The sequence below is a fragment of the Pristiophorus japonicus genome, chromosome 2 (assembly GCF_044704955.1).
Source record: "Pristiophorus japonicus isolate sPriJap1 chromosome 2, sPriJap1.hap1, whole genome shotgun sequence".
NCBI classification, from domain to species: domain Eukaryota; kingdom Metazoa; phylum Chordata; class Chondrichthyes; family Pristiophoridae; genus Pristiophorus; species Pristiophorus japonicus.
In genome coordinates, this window is record NC_091978.1 from 283,741,666 (window position 1) to 283,761,506 (window position 19,841).

The 19,841-nt window shown below is 45.5% G+C and overlaps 1 protein-coding gene across 1 annotated transcript in view; it reads right to left on the reverse strand.

The window, feature by feature from the left end:
* dclk2a (doublecortin-like kinase 2a) overlaps positions 1-19,841 on the reverse strand; it is a 640,305-nt gene that overhangs the window by 103,702 nt on the left and 516,762 nt on the right. The window contains exon 10 of the mRNA XM_070871479.1: positions 3,257-3,403. Within this exon, the coding sequence (XP_070727580.1) occupies positions 3,257-3,403 (147 nt within the window). The remainder of the gene's footprint in view (positions 1-3,256; positions 3,404-19,841) is intronic.

Genomic DNA, 19,841 nt, shown 5'->3' on the forward strand with positions numbered 1-19,841 from the left:
AAACAGGAACCAACATGAATACTGACAAATTAATATGAAGTATTAAATTCTGTGGGAGAAACAATAGAGACTGCTGCTTACTCTGGTAAAATGAAAGGAACTAAGTTGGTCACATCAGCAGGACTCACTCGCAGCACACAGCTGGGACACTGTGAACATCAAGATATTTTTAGGCTTAGCTACTGCCAAAGGGAGCCTGCAATTATTTTCTAGAATGGTCTTAGATCTCTGCAGCTGCCTCATAACTACAGTGACTTGGCAGAAAATCAATGGCAAGTGCTATCTGTAGGGACATTAGTTTATAGTGATTGAACAAGTCAAATTGCATGGGCGTCTGGGATCTTTGCTGGTGTTTTAGGGATCACAATCTATAATTCCATCTGTTTTCCATGAAAACAAATCAGCAATTCAACCAAAAGTCTTTCTGCATTGAAAGGAAGGTTCAGTGCGGTACTCATGAAGTGCAGTACAAACTACAAGACATGCTGCAGTAATTGTCAGTGTTTACATGATGGTCTGAGTACTGAGTGCTGCTGGGATTCAGAGCTGGCTCCAAACTGCCAGTACTATACTTGGTCCTTCTTTATCCAGACTGTGAAATGGTGCCTGCTTCTACAAGTGGACATGCTTCACAGTAATAGTCAAATCATTAAGCACACATTAAGTAAAACTACTGGAGCTTCATTACAAGGCAACATTGTCATTAAGTGTGACACTAACGCCTTTGGAGCTGTAAGAAGACTTTGGTAATATTAATTGGAAACCACACTTAAAAATAGAACAGAGAAAAATATGGAATGTACTTAAGGCTGTAATATGGGATGAGAAAAGTTAGTATATTCAGTTGAAAAAATAAGCACAGCAAAAGCCTATACTGCATTGGTTTAATTAAGAGGCAAGAAAGAATATAAAATACTCATTCAAAGAAGCACAGAATAGGGTGGATTGGGACCCCTACAAAAGGCAATTGAGGATAACTAAGGAAAGATTATAAAAAGAGAGCCAAATTGCAGAAGGCAGCAGGAAAAGGCACCACTAGGAGGGTCAAAGAGCAGGTGAGTCCATTAAAGAATAAAATAGGTAACACACTGAATTAATTTTCCCATCAGTTTTGATAAAGGAGGACTGTAGGCAAATTCTAGTCATAGTGAATGGGGCAGAGTGACCTATAGCACATGGCAAAGAATGTGTTGTACAAAAACTGGAAGGATTAAATATGTGCAAAGAAGTTTAGCCAGATGGGACACATCATAGAATCCTCAAGGAAGTGAAAGAAGGAAACTAATGATGCCTTTGCTGTTATTTTTCAGAGCTTCATACATACTGGAGGATGGCAAATATAGATCCAATATTCAAAAAAGGAGATTTGGACCAATTTTGTGGATAGATTGAGATATGGCAGATGGATTTAATGTTGACAAATGTCGAGTAATACACAAAGGAACAGGTAAGAAAGAAAGAATTGCATTTACACAATGTATTTCACGTCCTCAGGATGCCCTAAAGCCCTTCACTGTCATATGAAATACGTGAAACGACAGAATCACTGTAACCAGATAGAGTCAGAACTGGACAGTGTGTGGATAAATTGGGGCCGATTTTAACTGTGGCTGCCTGGCGTGAATGGGGCAATAGCAGCCTGAAAGACCACAGATTGCAATTTTGAAATATATTTGAGCACAACACATGCTCTGCCCATTTATACAAGCATTGAGCAGCCTAAGAAGTGGTACTTCAAGGATTATCTTTTACTTTTGTGGGCCAGGAGGAGTGGGAGTACCAGCCTATTGGCGCTCCACCCCCCTGCCCCTCCCGACCAGGATCACTTTCCTTCTCCCCAGGCCCATACTGTCATCTGAATCCATGTAGGAGGCTGGCGACTGGTTTGGTGCATGCAGCTCACTGGATAGTGAGAGGATTTGAGTATAGGAGCATGCAGGTCTTACTGCAGTTGTACAGGGCCTTGGTGAGGCCACACCTTGAATATTGTGTACTGTTTTGATCTCCTAATCTGAGGAAGGACATTCTTGCTATTGAGGGAGTGCAGCGAAGGTTCACCAGACTGATTCCTGGGATGGAAGGACTGACATACAAAGAAAGACTGGATCGACTAGGCTTATATTCACTGGAATTTAGAAGAATGAGAGGGGATCTCATAGAAACAGATAAAATTCTGACGGGACTGGACAGGTTAGATGCAGGAAGAATGTTCCCGATGTTGGGGAAGTCCAGAACCAGGGGTCACAATCTAAGGATAAGGAGTAAGCCATTTAGGACCGAGATGAGGAGAAACTTCTTCACTCAGAGAATTGTGAGCCTGTGGAATTCTCTACCACAGAAAGTTACTGAGGCCAGTTCGTTAGATATATTCAAAAGGGAATTAGATGTGGCCCTTACAGCTAAAGGGATCAAGGGGTATGAAGAGAAAGCAGGAATGGGGTACTAAAGCTGCATGATCAGCCATGTTCATATTGAATGGTGGTGCAAGCTCGAAGGGCCGAATGGCCTACTCCTGCACCTATTTTCTATGTTTCTATGATACATTCAGATGAGGTCGAGGCCTCAACTGGCTCAGGCCTCACGGCAGCAACAATGCAGGACAGGGGCGCCAAGTGTGCTGTGCAGCCAACTGACAGTTTTGCAACAACTATGAAAATTGTACCCATTGTTTTTTATTTTTAGTGCTGACAATGTCAAGTCAATAGTTTTGTTGAGAAAAATTGATTTTTCTGTTTTCCACTCGCTGATGCCACGGCACCCCGCTCCCTGGTGGTCCAGGTAGGGCCCCGCAGAGACTGCTGCTTGGCCCTCCCCTTTAATGAAGGGAGTGCCCCCCTACGTGGCAGCGCTACGCGGCCCAGTGCGTAGTGCTGCGCCCCATCTTATTTCGTCCAGGCCCTGATTAGTGCCCTAGAGAGGAAGTGGAGTGCATTTTTTTGCTCTCCACTTCCTCTCAGGGCGGTAACCCCAATTTCGCGAGGCGGGCTGAAGTCCTGCCTCACGATGCAACCACTCCAGGCGCTACGCAATTTCCCAACCTCAGTGTTCTACAAAGCCCACACCCACCCAGTGCTAAAATATTGCAACTAATATCAGATTTATTCCACACACGATGGATTAGCAAAACAGACCATAGTTTGCAAACTGCATTCATTACAGGTAAAATGAGCATTGACATTTTGTTGCTCACTCGACACATGCACCCTGCAGCAATAAAATCAGCTGCCGTATCCTTCCTCCAGAATTAATAACATACCAACAAGTTCTCTGGCTTGATATCTCTGTGGACAATGTTGAGGCTGTGCAAATATTTGAGTGCAGAAGCCAGGTTGTACACCATTGCACTGGCATCCCGCTCTGTGTACTTAGTCGATGATGTAATGGCATCAAACAGGTCTCCGCCCTGCCAGGAAAGTGAAAGGAACATTAACAAACTGACAAGATGTACACGAGTCTTGTACCACAACAGGGAATGGTGTAAAACACACTTTGGGTCCCTTGCAGTGCACTCCCGCTGTAACTTCGGCAAATGTTCACTTGAAGAGTCAGAATTTAGACTGCGGCCCAGATACGTTGGGACCTATTTTTTGCAAGGGAATTCCCCACCCATAGCAAAATGAGCAGCATAACGACTGGGATCAGGGAAAGGGAATCCCAGTGTCAGGAGTACCCGTGAGCCCGGCCTGGGTGATCTTAGGTGGGTGATCGGTAAGCGGCATACTGGCCTCAAGAATGGCAGCGTTGGGGTCCACCTTGAGGCTTGAGGCTTGAGGCCTCCTAAGAATTTTTTCAACAGTAGAATTATTTTGACCCCTTGGCCGCCAGACAGCTAAAACTTTTTTTTCAGTGGATGGGGGAGGCGGTGCAACCTCCCTCCCCAAAGTGAGTTGACTTCAACCAGTATTCTCAGCTCCATGGGATATGTGGGTGCCCTAGACGTGTCCCTAGTGGCGCAAAGAACCGCAGGGGGCATAAAAAGTGAGAGGGGGTGAAATTAGACATGGATGGACACGCAAAACAGATGAAATCGTGCTTGCTGCCCGTTATAAGAAAGGCGTGATACTGAAATCAGTGAAACTGAATATCAATCAGGACATATAACGAGCAACTGATGTGATACCGCCTGTTTTGCGTCGCCGCCCCACCTCACTCCCTGAGATGTTCCCGTGACTCCCTCCAACCTAGGTGAGGTCAGCACTGGATGAGTTAGGTAAATACATCCTGGCACTTATGCAGGAATCCGGCACCTGGTGATTTTTAGTCCCCTTGAATAAAAAGACTGTAACTCACTTGATTTATTGAATATTTCTGTAAATAACACAGATAAAAAATACTCAGGAATCCAAGTGCAAAGAATGATTTAGATTTCCAAACATTCAAAACAACATCTTTCATTAGTGTCCTTCAAGAGATGATCTCCATCTGAATTTAGGTTACTGAGAATGCAGGTCACAATCAGAATCTAGTTCAGATCTCAGATAGATCGTATTCAAAAATTGAATCTAAATTTGAGTTCTAAATAAGGGAGATTACAATTTCAATAATGATGATGATAACCTGAATCCAAATTAGGATTCTGGGGGCCAAGTTTTGGCCTGAGTTGCTCCTGTTTTTTTGGAGCAACTGGTTTAGAATGGAGTATCTTAGAAATTTGAATTTTCGGCATTTAGTTTGCTCCAGTTCTAGTCAGTTAGAACAGTTTCACTTTGGAACAGAATTTTTTTTTCAAAAGGGGGCGTGTCCGGCCACTTACGCCTGTTTTCAAAGTTTAGGCAGTGAAAACTTACTCCAAACTAACTTAGAATGGAGTAAGTGAAGATTTTTGTACGTTCGAAAAAACCTTGTCTACACTTTAGAAAATCAGGCGTAGGTTACAAATTAGGCGTAGGGAATGGGGGAGGGGGTTTAAAGGGAAGTTTACAAACATTAAACACTTCAGTTTTATAAATAAAGAGCCATCATCAATAATAAATGATAAATACATCAATAAATCAACCAATAAATCAATCAAAAAAAATTAATAAAAAATAATTTTTTTGGAAAAAATCAATAAATAAAACATTTTCTACTTACCGACTGCAGCACCGGGAGTCCTCCAACAGCGTGCTGGGACAGACCCCCCAGTGTGTCTCTGTCAGTGTCTCTATCTCTCTGTCTGTCTGTGTGTGTGTCTCTCACTCTCTGTCTGTCAGTGTCTGTGTTTCTGACAGCGAGGGGAGGGGGAGAAGGGGGGTGGGAGGGGGAGGGGGAGAAGGGGATGGAGGGGGAGAAGGGGGGTGGGGGGAGGGGGAGAAGGGGAGAAGGGGGGAGGGGGAGAAGGGGGTGGGGGGGAGAGAAGGAGGAGGGAGGTAGAGGGGGGTGGGGGTGGGGGGGAGGAGGAGGAGGTGGGGGGGAGGAGGGGGAGGAGGAGGAGGAGGGGGGTGGGGTGGGAGGAGGAGAGGAGGGGCGAGGAGAAGGGGGGGAGGAGAAGGGGGAAGGAGGAGAGGGGGGGAGAGGGGGAGAAGGGTGAGAGGATGGAGAAGAGGGAGGGAGGAGAGGTGAGAGGAGGGAGGGAGGGGAGGAGAGAGGAGGGAGGGAGGGGAGGAGAGAGGAAGGAGGGAGGGGAGGAGAGAGGAGGGAGGGTGGAGGAGAGAGGAGGGAGGGAGGGAAGGAGAGAGGATGGAGGGAAGGAGAGAGGAGGGAGGGAGGGAAGGAGAGAGGAGGGAGGGAGGGAAGGAGGGGGGTGCGGGGAAGGCCCAAGACTTCGGGCTGGATTTACAGGTAGGTGGCGTCAGGTCTCGGTGGGGGGGGGGGGGGGGGAGTCGCGGATGTCCGGGGGGGGGGGGGGAGGTAAGCAGAGGTCGAGTCGCGGAGGTCCGGAGGCGGGGGGAAGAGCGGGGGTCGGGTTGGGTGGGAGGAGCCTTATCGATGCAGCCCCAGTGAGGCCATTCGGCCAGGGCTAGGGGCTGCGTGCTTCGGGCCCCTCCCACAGTTTTGGGCGCCTGGAGCTACTGCACATGCATGCCCACTGTAGCGCGCATGTGCAGAGGTCCCGGCACTGTTTTCAGGGCAGGGACCTAGCTCCGCCCCCGACAGCTCGTGCTGCGCCACGCCCAGCTCCAGAGGACCTGCAGGGAGCCGGAGAATAGGTAAGTTTTTTTTAGGCGCACTTTCTGGCGCGAAAAATGGGCGTCCAGGTCCGGGCTGCGCCGTTTTAGGCGCGGCCCAAAACTTGGGCCCCTGATTTCTAAATTATGGAACCAGCAGTCTGAGCTTGGATTCAGTCAACATTGTTCAGTCTGATCTCTCGAGCCTTACTGCCGCACAACAGGATACAACTGGAGCATGAATAAATGAGCAGGTTTGGACTGGTGATGTTTCGATACAGGTTCAGATTCTGCACAGCTCAGGAGTTATAGTGACTGCATGCTGCTTGCCATTTGCTTGCACCCACTTAAAATATTTTTAAAATGTCCAGTTTTCTTAGCAATCAATGAAGTACACAAGACTTATTTCATTCATTTATAATTAAGAGATTAGAAAATGAATATCTTATGCAAGGAGCTGGTGTCATTTTCATTACTATGAAATACCAGAATAATATTTTTACATTCTGCCCTGGGCATTTTGTGGTAGAAGTTGAATTTAGCAGTAAAAATCTAAGCATATAATTGAACACATTGGATACTGAGGGTGACACAATTAACATTCCTGCATGCATACAACTGTCATATTTCTAACTCCTTTTTAATGGACAGCTTTAATGAGATATATGCAATTATTATCAGTTAACAGAGATGTGGTTACTGGGTGATAATCCCTCAAGTACTGTTTGAATGCTGATATATTTATATTGTTACTACGGGGTACTGTTTTGGTACCAAAATGGCATCCGAAGTGTGCTCACACACCTCTCCCATGAATCGTGCTGGACGCCATATTCATGAGGGCGTTAATGTGTGTGTGGCTAATGTTGGCTGGAGTTTTGCAGAGCAGGCAGATCAAGGCGTCATGCTGATTTGATATCAGCAGTGCCATTTTGGAACTTAATGCTCCAGCCAGCGCCGTATCTGAACCTCGCATGGCTGAACATGTGTTAAGCAGCAGAAAGGACTTCCACCAGCGCTATTTAAAGGGATTAGCAACTACTTACAGGTTAGTTACTAGTTGATTTCTTCTGGCTGTTGGTATGATTCTACAAGCATTTGGTGCTGTCCATAGTAATTCGAAGTTGCAAATGTCTACAGGGAGTGGTGTGGCAGGTGCTGAAGGACATTTTCCTGATCTTCAAGGCTTCTAAACAAACAAGTTGGTCCCAGACATGGGTGCATTACGAGGCATTCCCCTTGGAATACAGCATGACTTGGAGAATGAGCACAGGCCATGCAGAGCAGGACAAGCTGCTGGAAGAGGGAGGAGTACGAGAGGGAGATATTCCCGTGGTGATGAACTTTAATGTGTCCAGATATTTCCAGGTTGGAACTGGAGATATTCACAAGATCTCACAGTTTGCCATCCACTGTTGTGTAAGAGAAATCACTGAGGCTCTTTATTCAAAGTAGGCTAACTATATTTCATTCTCTCTTGCCACAGAGTAGAAGGTGGAGTGAGCACACGGGTCGCTATAATTGCAGGCTTCCCCATGGTGCAAAGTGCCATTGACTGCACGCACGTCGCTTTGCAGGCCCCATGTGTCAACACTGCCATATATCGGAACCAAAAATTCCCTCGACGTCCAGCTGGTGTGCAACCACTGGCAGTGAATCATGCAGATTACTGCTTGGTATTCTGGCAGCAGTCACCATGCCTTCATTCTGCCCAGTCCGCTGCATTTGAGCCACCATGACAAACCAAAGGGTGGCTACTGGGTGAAAAGGGCTTTCCGCTGATGACATGGCTCATAACTCATAACATGTGCGCAGCATACAATGAAAGCCGTGCTGCCACACGGAATGTGATAGAACAGACCATTTGTGAGCTAAAACAATGCTTTCGCTGCCTGGACCGCTCTAGAGGAGCCCTGCAGTACTCGGCAGAGCAGGTGTCAAGATTCGTGGTGGTCTGCTACATGCTGCACAACCTCGCCATCACGAGGGCGCAGCCCTTGCCATCATATATATGGCGAAGAACTGAGGAGGAGCAGGAGCAGGAAGGGAGATGGCAATCTAGATAGCCCCTTTCTGCTCAGTCTGTTCGTGAAGTACAAATTTGAGTGCAATACCAGTAACCGCAACCCCATTTCCCTATTCACCAACAGTCCCATTTCCCTATTCACCAACAGTCTCACACCTTAACTTTGCTCTGTCACTGACCATCATCATGTCCGCTTGGCCACAATGCCAAAATAAAAGCCACCACAAAATAAAAATGCCAAACCAAATTTATAAATTAAATTTTGCCATAAATCTTGCATGTGCCTTTGTCTGTCCTAGTGCTACCTCAGTGGCTGCAGCATGGCTGGTGGAAGTCTGCTGACTTTCAGTGGAGGAGACTGCAGATGGCCTTGGAGAACAACCTCAAGCAGCTCTGGGCCTAGAAGGCACGGCTGTAGACTGCATCTTCTCGGCATGGGTGGAGGCAGTCTGGGCTGGCTGGCCAACAGGCAACAGCAAGGGCATTAGCAAGGGGCTATAGGGAGGGAGGAACTTAAAACAATCACTATCACTAAAGAAAAAGTACTCGGTAAAATAATGGGAATAAAGGTGGACAAGTCCCCTTGTATTCGAGGGTCTTAAAAGAAGTGGCTGCAGAGATAGTGGATGCATTGGTTGTAATCTATGAAAATTCCCTGGATTCTGGGGAGCTCCCAGTGGATTGGAAAATCGCAAATGTAATGCCCTTATTTAATAAAGGAGATGGACAAAAAACGGGAAACTATGGACCAGTTAGCCTAACATCTGTCGTTGGGAAAATGCTGGATCCATTATTAAGGAAGCAGTAGCAGGACATTTTGGAAAAGCATAATACGGTCAAGCTGCGTCAGTATGGTGTTATGAAAGGGAAATAATGTTTCACATATTTGCTGGCGTTCTTTGAGGATGTAACGAGCAAGGGGGAACCAGTGGATGTGGTGTATTTGGATTTCCAGAAGGCATTCGATAAGGTGCCACATAAAAGGTTACTGCTCAAGATAAAAGCTCACGGGGTTGGAGGTAATATATGAGCATGGATAGTAGATTGGCTAACTAACATAAAACAGAGAGTCGGGATAAATAGGCCATTTTCTTGTTGGCAAACGGTAACTAGTGGGGTGCCACAGAGATCGGTGCTGGGGCCTCAACTATTTACAATTTATTTACAATCTATATTAATGGCTTGGATGAAGGGACCGAGTGTAATGTAACCAAGTTTGCTGATGATACAAAGATGGGTGGGAAAGCAAGTTGTGAGAAGGACAGGCTAAGTGAGTGGGCAAACATTTGGCAGCTGGAGTATAATGTGGGAAAATGTGAGGTTATCCACATTGGCAGGAAAAATAAAAAAGCAAATTATTATTTAAATGGAGAGAGATTACAAAATGCTGCAGTACAGAGAGACCTGGGGGTCCTTGTACATGAAACATAAAAAGTTAATATGCAGGTACAGCAAGTAATCAGGAAGGCAAATGGAATGTTGGTCTTTATTGCAAGGGGGATAGAGTATAAAAGCAGAGAAGTCCTGTTACAACTGTTGAGCGCATTGGTGAAGCCACAACTAGAGTACTGCGTACAGTTTTGGTCTCCTTATTTAAGGAGGGATATACTTGCATTGGAGGCAGTTCAGAGAAGGTTCACTAGGTTGATTCTTGAGATGAAGGGCTTGACTTACGAAGAAAGGTTGAGTAGGTTGGGCCTATACTCATTGGAGTTTAGAAGAATGAGAGGTGACCTTATTGAAACATATATTACTGAGGGGCTCGACAAGATAGATGCAGAGGATGTTTCCCCTCGTGGGGAAATCTAGAACTAGGGGGCATAGTTTCAGAATAAGGGGTTGCCCATTTAAAACTGAGATGAGGAGGAATGTCTTCTCTCAGAGGGTTGTAAATCTGTGGCATGCTCTGCCCTAGAGAGCTGTGGAGGCTGGGTCAATGAATATATTTAAGGTGGCGATAGACAGATTTTTGAGCGACAAGGGAGTGAGGGTTATGGGGAGCGGGCAGGGAAGTGGAGTTGAGCCCATGATCAGATCAGCCAAGATCTTATTGAATGGCGGAGCAGGCTCGAAGGGCCGAATGGCCTACTCCTGCTCCTATTTTCTATGTTGCTATGTTTCAATGAGATCATGGCTGATCTGATCTTGGCCTCAACTCTATTTTCCTGCTTGTTCCCCTTAAGCCTTGACTCCCCTATAGTTCAAACATCTGTCTCTCTCAGCCTTGCATATATTCAATGATAGCCTCCACAGCTCTCTGGGGTAGAGAATTCCAAAGATTCACGACCCTCTGAGAGAAGAAATTCCTCCTCATTAGTGGAGGGCAGTGATTATGATGTAATGCATATGGATTTTAGCAAAGCTTTTTATAAGGTCATACATGGCAGACTGGTCATGAAAGTAAAAGCCCATGGGATCCAGGGCAAAGTGGCCAGTTGGATCCAAAATTGACTCAAAGGCAGGAAGCAAAGGGTAATGGTTGATGAGTGTTTTTGTGAATGGAAGAATGTTTCCACTGGGGTTCTGCAGGGCTCAGTACTAGGTCCCTTGCTTTTTATGGTATACATCAGTGATCTAGACTTGAATATAGGGGGTATGATTAAGAAGTTTGCAGATGATACTAAAATCAGCTGTGTGGTTGATAATGAAGAAGAAAGCTGCGGACTGCAGGAAGATATCAATCAACTGGTCAGGTGGGCAGAATAGTGGCAAATGGAATTTAATCCAGAGAAATGTGAGGTAATGCATTTGGGGAGGGCTAACAAGGTAAGGGAATACACATTAAATGGTAGGACACTGAGAGGTGTAGAGGAAAAAAGGGATCTTGGAATGCATGTCCACAGATACCTGAAAGTAGCAGGCCAGGTAGATAAGGTGGTTAAGAAGGCATACGGAATACTTGCCTTTATTAGTCGAGGCATAGAATATAAGAGCAGAGAGGTTATGCTTGAACTGTATAAAACACTGGTTAGGCCACAGCTGGAGTACTGTGTGCAGTTCTAGTCACCGCATTACAGGAAGGACGTGATTGCACTAGAGAGGGTACAGAGGAGATTTACAAGGGTGTTGCTGGGATTGGAGAATCTTAGCTATGAGGACAGATTGGATAGGCTGGGTTTGTTTTCTTTGGAACAGAGGAGGCTGAGGGGAAATCTCATTGAGGTGTATAAAATTACGAGGGGCCTAGTTATAGTGGATAGAAAGGGCCTATTCCCCTTAGCAGAGGGGTCAACAACCAGGGGGCATAAATTTAAAGTAATTGGTCAAAGGTTTAGAGGGGATTTGAGGGGAAATGTCTTCATGCAGAAGGTTGTGGGGTCCGGAACTCACTATCTGAAAGGGTGGTAGAGGCAGAAAACCTCACCACATTTAAAAAGTACTTGGATGTGCACGTGAAGTGCCGTGACCTGCAGGGTTATGGACCTAGTGCTGGAAAGTGGGATTAGGCTGGATAGCCTCTTGTTGGCCGACACGGACACGATGGGCCGAAATGGCCTCCTGTGCTGTAAACTTCTATGATTCTATTCTATGATCTCTGTCTTAAATGGGCGACCCCTTATTCTGAAACTATGCCCCCTAGTTCTAGATTCCCCCACGAGGGGAAACATCCTCTCTGCATCTACCCTGTCAAGCCCCTCAGAATCTTATAGGTGTCAAGATCACTTCTTATTCTTCTAAACTCCAATGAGTAGAGGTCCAACCTGCTCAACCTTTCCTCATAAGACAACCCCTTCATCCCAGGAATCAACCTCGTGAACCTTCTCTGAACTGCCACCAATGCAAGTAGATCTCTCCTTAAATAAGGAGACCAAAATTGTTCACAGTACTTTAGGTCTGGTCTCAGCAAAACCCTATACAGTTGTCGCAGGACTTCCTTACTTTTATACTCCATCGTTTTGCAATAAAAGCCAACATTTCATTTGCCTTCCCAATTACTTGCTATACCTGCATGCTAACATTTTGTGTTTCATGTATGAGGACCCCCAGATCACTCTGTACCGCAGCATTCTGTAGTCTATCTGCATTTAAATAATATTTTGCTTTTCTATTCCCCCTACCAAAATGGATAACCTCACATTTTCCCACATTATATCCATCTGCCAAATTTTTGCCTACTCACTTAACCTATCTATATCCCTTTGCAGACTCTTTGTGTCCTCCTCACAACTTGCTTTCCCACCTATCTTTGCATCATCAGAAAATCTGGCTACAATATACTCGGTCCTTTCATTCAAGTCATTAATATAGATTGTAAATAGTTGCGGCCCCAGCACTGATCCCCGTGGCACACCACTAGTTACAGTGTGCCAATCTGAAAAGGACCCATTTATCCCAACTCTCTGTTTTCTGTCAGTTAGCCAATCCTCCATCCATGCTAATATATTACCCCAACACCATGTGCTCTTATCTTGTGTCGTAACCTTTTATGTGGCACCTTATCAAATGCCTTTTGGAAATCCAAAATACATGACATCTATTGGTTCCCCTTTATCCACCCTGCTCGTTACATCCTCAAAGAACTCTCATAAATTTGTCAAGCACGATTTCCTTTTCATAAAACCATGATGATTCTGCTTGATTGTATTATGATTTTCTAAATGTCCTGCTACTACTTCCTTAATAATGGATTCCAACATTTTCCCAATGATAGATGTTAGGCTAAGTGGCCTATAGTTCCCTGCTTTTTGTCTCCTTCCTTTCTTGAATAGGGGCGTTACATTTGCAGTTTGCCAATCCGCTGCGACCTTTCCAGAGTCGAGGGAATTTCAGAAGATTACAACCAATGCATCCACTATCATTGCAGCCACTTCTTTTAAGACTCTGGGATGCAGGCCATCAGGTCCAGTGGACTTGTCAGCCTTTAGTCCCATTAGTTTGCCCATTATTTTTTCTCTAGTGAGAATGATTGTGTTAATTACCTCCCTCCCGTTTCCCCCCTGATTTTCTACTATTATTGTGATGCTTTTAGTGTCTTCTACCATGAAGACAGATACAAAATATTTGTTCAAGGTCCCTGCCATTTCCTTGTTTCCCATTATTATTTTTCCAGTCTCATCCTCTAAGGGTCTCACATTTACTTTAGCTACTCTCTTCCTTTTGATATACTTGTAGAAGCTTTTACTGTCTGTTTTTATACTTCTTGGTAGTTTACTCTCATAATCTATTTTCTCCCTCTTTATTATTTTTTTATTCATCCTTTGCTGGTTTCTAAAATTATCCTAATCTTCTGGCCAACCATTAATCTTCGTGACATTGTATGCCTATTCTTTCAATTTGATACCATCCTTAACTTCCTTAGTTACCCACAGATGGTTCATCTTTCTCGTAGTCTTTCTTTCTCAATGGAATATATCTTTGTTGAGAATTATGAAATATCTCTTTAAATGTCTGCAACTGCTTATCTGCCATCTTACCTTTTAATCTATTTCCCACTTTAGCCAATTCTATTTTCATACCTTTGTAATTGCCTTTATTTAGGTTCAAGACACTCGTTTCAGACCCAAGTTTCTCACCCTCAAACTGAATGTGAAATTCTATTATGTTATGATCAGTCTTCCTTAGAGCATCCTTTACTATGAGATCATTAATTAATCCTGTCACATTACACATTATCAGATCTAAAAAACCTGTTCCCTAGTTGGTTCCACAATGTATTGTTCTAAACAACTGTCCCGAATACACTCGTCCTCAAGGCTACCTTTGCCAATTTGATTTGTCCAATCTACATGAAGATTAAAGTCGCCCACAATTATTGCAGTACCTCTCTTACAAGCCCCCATTATTTATTGATTTATACACTGTTCTACAGTGTAGCTATTGTAAGGGAGCCTATAGACTACTCCCACCAATGACTTCTTTCCCTTATTATTTTTTATCTCCACCCAAACTGATTCTGTATCTTGATCTTCCGAGACAAGATCATTTCTCACTACTGTACTGATACCATTTATTAACAGAGTAACCCCACCTCCTTTTCCTTTCTGCCTATCCTTCTGAAATATCAAATACCCCTGAATATTCAGTTCCCAGCCTTGGTCACCTTGCAACCACTATCAGATCATACCCATTTATTTCTATTTGTGCCGCCAAATCATCTATCATGTTACGAATGCTGCGTGCATTTAAGAGCCTTTAATTTTGTATTTTTCCCATTTTTTCCCACTCTGAATCTATTTGTTGGCGCATTCTTATGTTTGTACGCTTTGTCCCTTCCTGTCACACTCTGGTTATCATTATCCATATTGTTACCCTGCACTATTGCCTTGTCCTTTGTCTATAACTTTCTAAATTTTCCCTAACTTGAACCCTCCCCCCCCACTATTTAGTTTGAAGCCCTATCGACAGCCCTATTTATTTGATTCGCCAGGACACTGGTCCCAGCATGGTTCAAGTGAAGTTCGTCCCAATGGAACAGCTCCCTCTTTGCCCCAGTACTGGTGCCAGTGCCCCATGAATTGAATCCCATTTCTCCCACACCAATCTTTGAGCCACATATTCAACTCTCTTATTGACCCTGTGCCAATTTTCTCATGGCTCAGGTAGTAATCCAGAGATTATTACCTTTGTGGTGCTGCTTTTTAATTTAGCCCCTAGCTGCTCATACTCCCTCAGCAGGATCGCTTTCTTAGCTACCTATGTTGTTGGTACCTACGTGGACCATGACAACTAGATCTTTCCCCTCCCACTCCAGGTTCCTCTCCAGCACCGAGGAGATGTCCTTAACCCTGGCACCATGCAGGCAACTCAGCCTTCGGGACTCACGGTCTCGGCTGCAGAGAACAGTATCTATTCACCTAAATATACTGTCCCCTACCACTACTACATTCCTTTTTACTCCCCAAACTTGAATGGGCCCCTGTACTATGGTGCTGTGGTCAGTTTGCTCATCCTCCCTGCAGTTCCTGCTCTCGTCCACACACGCTGCAAGAACCTTGTACCTGTTGGACAAGTGCAAGGGTTGAAGCTCTTCCAATGTTACCTTCTGGATTTCTGTACCTGCCTCACTGGTAGTCACACCCTTCTGTCCCTGGCCATGGACCAAATCTGAAGTGCCTAACCTAAGGGGTGTGACTGCCTCCTGGAACAAAATGTCCAGGTAACTTTGGTGCTGGACTCCTCCTTGCTCCTTGATATTGCACGAAGGCATTCTGTCAGGCTTATAAATGCACCAAGCATTTCATTGTGTATACACAGCAACCTTCTTCTGTAGCCTGTCCCATCAAAGTCCTCCTCTGAGTCCTCTGTAGCAGAACTCATGTGCGACTTCATCCTCCAGCGAGGTTCTCCCATACCCAACTGAATAGGAACATAGGGGCAGGAGTAGGCCATTGAGCCCCTCAAGCCTGTTCTGCCATACAATTAGACCATGACTGATCTGTGACTTAACTCTATATACCCACCTTTGGCCCATATCCCTTAACAAAAATCTATCAATCTCAAATTTAAAATTAACATTTGATCTAGAATCAATTGCCATTTGCAGATGAGAGTTTCAAACTTCCACCAACCTTTGTGTGTAGAAGTGTTTCCTAATTTCACTCCTGAAACGCCTGGCTCTCATTTTTAGACTATGCTTCCTAGTCCTAGACTCCCCAACTGGCAGAATGAGTTTCTCTCTATCTACCCTCTCTGTATCATGCAGTAATCCCTCTTACTATGAAGCCTACCCACCACAAACCATACTTTTGATCCCCTGTCGAGTAAAATGGCATGTCCCCTTGCACCCTACTCTGGCTTCAGGACACTTGTGTTCAGTGTCTCGCCACATGCAGATCCTGCCTCTAAATTACACACAGTGTCAGTATCTGAGCTGGTGGCTGCAAGTGTGAAATCGAGTGATGATGTGTATTCATCATCACTGTCTTCTTGCTGTTCCTCCACTGCCTGGCCAGCTTGCACTTCTTGGGTATCTGAAAGGAGAAAGGCACAAGGGTATGGTTGTGGTAAGCTGGGGGGGGTGTGGAGGGGGGAAGCGAGAGGTGTTTGCTTACACCATCTGCAGCTTGTAAATAAGAAGAGATTGTAGGATGAAGGGAAATTGGACATAAGAGGTTAAGATATGAGGAGACCATCATCTTCAGTTTCAGCCCCGCTGCTGGCCATGGGCTCATTAATGGGTGTTCCAATGATGGACAGCACCGTCTCCTCCATGGGGGTAAGGACGTGTAAGATTTGGATCGCAGGTTACACATGGATTACCCAAAGGGTCTTAGCAGTTGTAAGTCATTTTATTAAAGAACGAGGGGCTGAAATTGAGCCCCCCCCAAACGGAGCGCACTTACCGTTTTTCGAAGTTTTTCTCTGCCACAATCCATGGGGTGGGGATTCCGGCAATATTCAGTACTTTAGTTTTTTTCCGGTTGGGGCAGTGTTTCAGGGGCTGCGGGGCGGAAGTGCCCTTGCTGTAGGTCGGCCGTCCCGACCAGTCCTCAGCGTCGTGCTGACGCATCACAACATCCCGCCCCTTCAGTTAAAGGGGAGGGCCACCGTGAACTCTGCAAAGTTTTAACTTAGGGCCACTGGGCCACCAGGGAGGGTTTTACCCGTGGGCAGTCGGCTGTCAATAAAAAATAATATGGAGTCGCCGGCCGTACAACCTCCCCTTTAAGGATGGACGCGCCGCCCAGCCACACACAGCTTCCCGCTGGGAAAAACTGTCAGCAGCGTCACTCCAGTGGGGGTTTCAGAAAGGGGGTCACCGCCAGTCGGTAACGGGTTGGTACATGCCCGATGCAGCGGGAACACGGACGGTGCAGAAACCCGTTCCCGCCACTTCCGGCCTGCGGGCAATTTTGGACGGGTCGGCCTATCCGTCTGCCCTCAGTCGGTAAGGCCTCTCTGCTCCATTCCCGCCCCCCGACAGTTTTAAGCATAATCAAATACAACATGCAATTCGGATAGATTAAGCAGATGTACAACTCGTGACAGATGAGAACGATCTACGGCCCGGGATAGAATGAACGGATGGACAGTGAGGCAGAACGGTGGTCTTGGATTGAGTGGATCCCTGCGGCCTGCGGCAGTGGTCACTTCTGTTTGGTCGTTCCTCGAGCTGTTGGAGGTGTTAGGCCGTAGCCAGCATACATCCAGCTCGGGGAAGCTGTCTCCCCTAACTGCCTGTTTTTCTCTTTCGGTCGCCCATTTTTATACCTTATTTCGAGGGGCTGGTGGATACCTGGTGTCAATCATTTTTACCCATTCCAGGGTCCAATTACAGGGGAGTGAGTACATCTGACAGCCCTCTCCTATCCGCAAGAGCTGAGCTTTTTCCTTCTCTTCATTCTAAATGTCTTGTAGTGTTTCTACAGATATTTTGCTTATCCTATTGGTGCTGCCTCCCTTATCAGTTTAAGCATGTCTACTGGGAGGCTTGTCTTTAGAGTCCTGACCTTGTAATGATCTTAGCCCTCTGCATGGTTCTTATCTGATGTGGCTGGAATTTCTTCTGGGTCATCAGCTGGCTCTCATCTGCTGAGTTGCCAGACCTACTTTTTGCAGAATTATTATCTCATTTATAACTTGCAATTTCTTTGTAGTTAAAAATGTCTTACACATGCAGCCATGCCCTTCCCCTGTCGGTTAACTCCTGCTGCCTCCGGTTGTGCGCCACCTTGTCCTGCAAGACAGAGGGAAGTATGTCAGTGATTGTGGTGCATTGTGTTTGGGTGATGTGCCTGTCATAGTTGAATAGCTGGCAGTGTGTGAAAGCTGTGAGATGTGGGTGTGAGACTTGAAGCAGTGCTTAGTGTGTGAAGGTAAGGTGAAACTATGAATGTTAGATATGAGTCCTGATTGATAGTGAGTGATGGGGGCGTGGTGAATTGAGCAGTGGCTGAGTTTAGTGGTGCAGTTGGTGGCTTATAGCATTTGAAGATGCACTGACCACTTGTGTGAGGTTATTGAACTTCTTGCAGCATTGCATCCAGGTTCTCGGGGCTTGTGTCCTGACATTGTCCTCCATGGCTATCTGCTCCCACTGTCTGCTGATCGCGTATCTGGAGGGCTTCTTGCGGATACAAGACATCTCTCCTACGTTCCATCTCCTCCACCCAGGCCTCTAGTGCATTGTCCGAAAACCTTGGAAACTGCTCTCTTCCATGTTGTGCCATTCTTCATTGTTTCCCAGGTCAGATTCACTTCCTGAACGACTGCCTTCATCTGCTCAAGCCACAATGCACCTCCCCTTTAAGAGGTGAAGGATAGCTTTAAGCAGTGCAGGATCGCTTTAACTGGTGCTAGCAACTTACGATTTTAGGCCCCCTGCTGATTGGTGAAGCCAAACAACAGCATGGTTAGTGCTGGCTACATACAGAAATCATTATAATGAGCAGGCAGCATGAAGCTGGCGTGCTGCCTGCATTGCAATCAATGGGCGCGGGTTAATCTTTTCTCAGTTTGATATGCAAGCTTTGTGGTTCCAAATCTAAAATCAAAAAAAAAATCACAAAGCAAAATACAGTATTTAAATATTGGAAACTAATCTTTCGGTGCTATTCCTTGTTGAGAAGTAAAATGTTCCATGGCAAAGAACATGGGAGAGGGAAAAAATACAGAAAAAAAACCCAGGGCCAACAAGCAGATTTTTCCCCTGCTTGTTGGCACTGGGTTTTTTCATGTATTTTCTGTACTGTGATCCAACATAGTGAAACTCTGGGTCAGAATCAGAGCCTCTCAATAACAGAGCCGGTGACTAGAGGGTAGATTTTCTGTCCGGCCTTTAAAACACTTGTACAAAATGTGTGAGAATTCCATTAAGGCTGTGAAACCCATGCAAATGAAGAGCAGTTACCTAAAAACAAGACTTCCCAATGCTCTCACCAGGAATGTGGTGTACACTCAGCTTGCCCAGATAAAATGGGCAAAAAAAAAGGCAGACCTGTTTTCAAACTTTTAGGAACTGAGTACTTAAAGCTGTGTTGCTGGATTTTTTATTGCTGCATCCAAAATTCTGAAAATGGGTATTGGATTGAGTGTTCCTGTCTATTTGAGTTTTTGTAGGTGGAAAAAAAGGATGGATGTGATGCAAGGCAGGTTGGCTTGCACCAGCAACTGATTGCCGGTACCCAGCCTTACTCAGGCAGGCGTAAAGGTACGCCGACTTGGAAATGTCTTTGCTAGCTCTGATTCACCAGGGAGGCTGTGACTGAGGTTTGCTGCCTACTGGAATTGGATCTGCAGACATTGCTGACAATGGGGAGTGGCCACAGCTCTTACGCCTCCAACTTCTTCCAAGTGACCTCACGGGTCATGCACATTGTCAATCAATCTGCAACGCACAAACTCATTGAGCTGATGCATTCACCAGGGAAAACACGGTCATCATTTTCTCCATGGAAAACTGACACTACAATTCTTCAACATCGCAGGATTCCCCAAAGTCCAGGTTGGAATTGATAGCACTCATACGTACATCCGGGCCCCTATACATAATGAGACAGCATTTAGAAACAGTAAGGGGATCCACTCCATCTATGCCCAGTTGGTCAGTAACCAGATCATGCAGGTCAATGTCCACTGCCCAGGAAGCAATTATGATTCCTTTATTTTAAAGTAATCCTCTGTGCCTGGTTATTTGGAGGAATTGGGAGATAGGAGGGGGGTGCGTGGGGGCAGTGGGCGGGGCAGTGGTAGGTGGTGCAAAATTGAATCCCATTGTGTGTAAAATGGGGGGTAAAAACACCAATTTAGTGAGGCTATTTCCCGTACCCAAATGTTGTTGAAGTATGTCT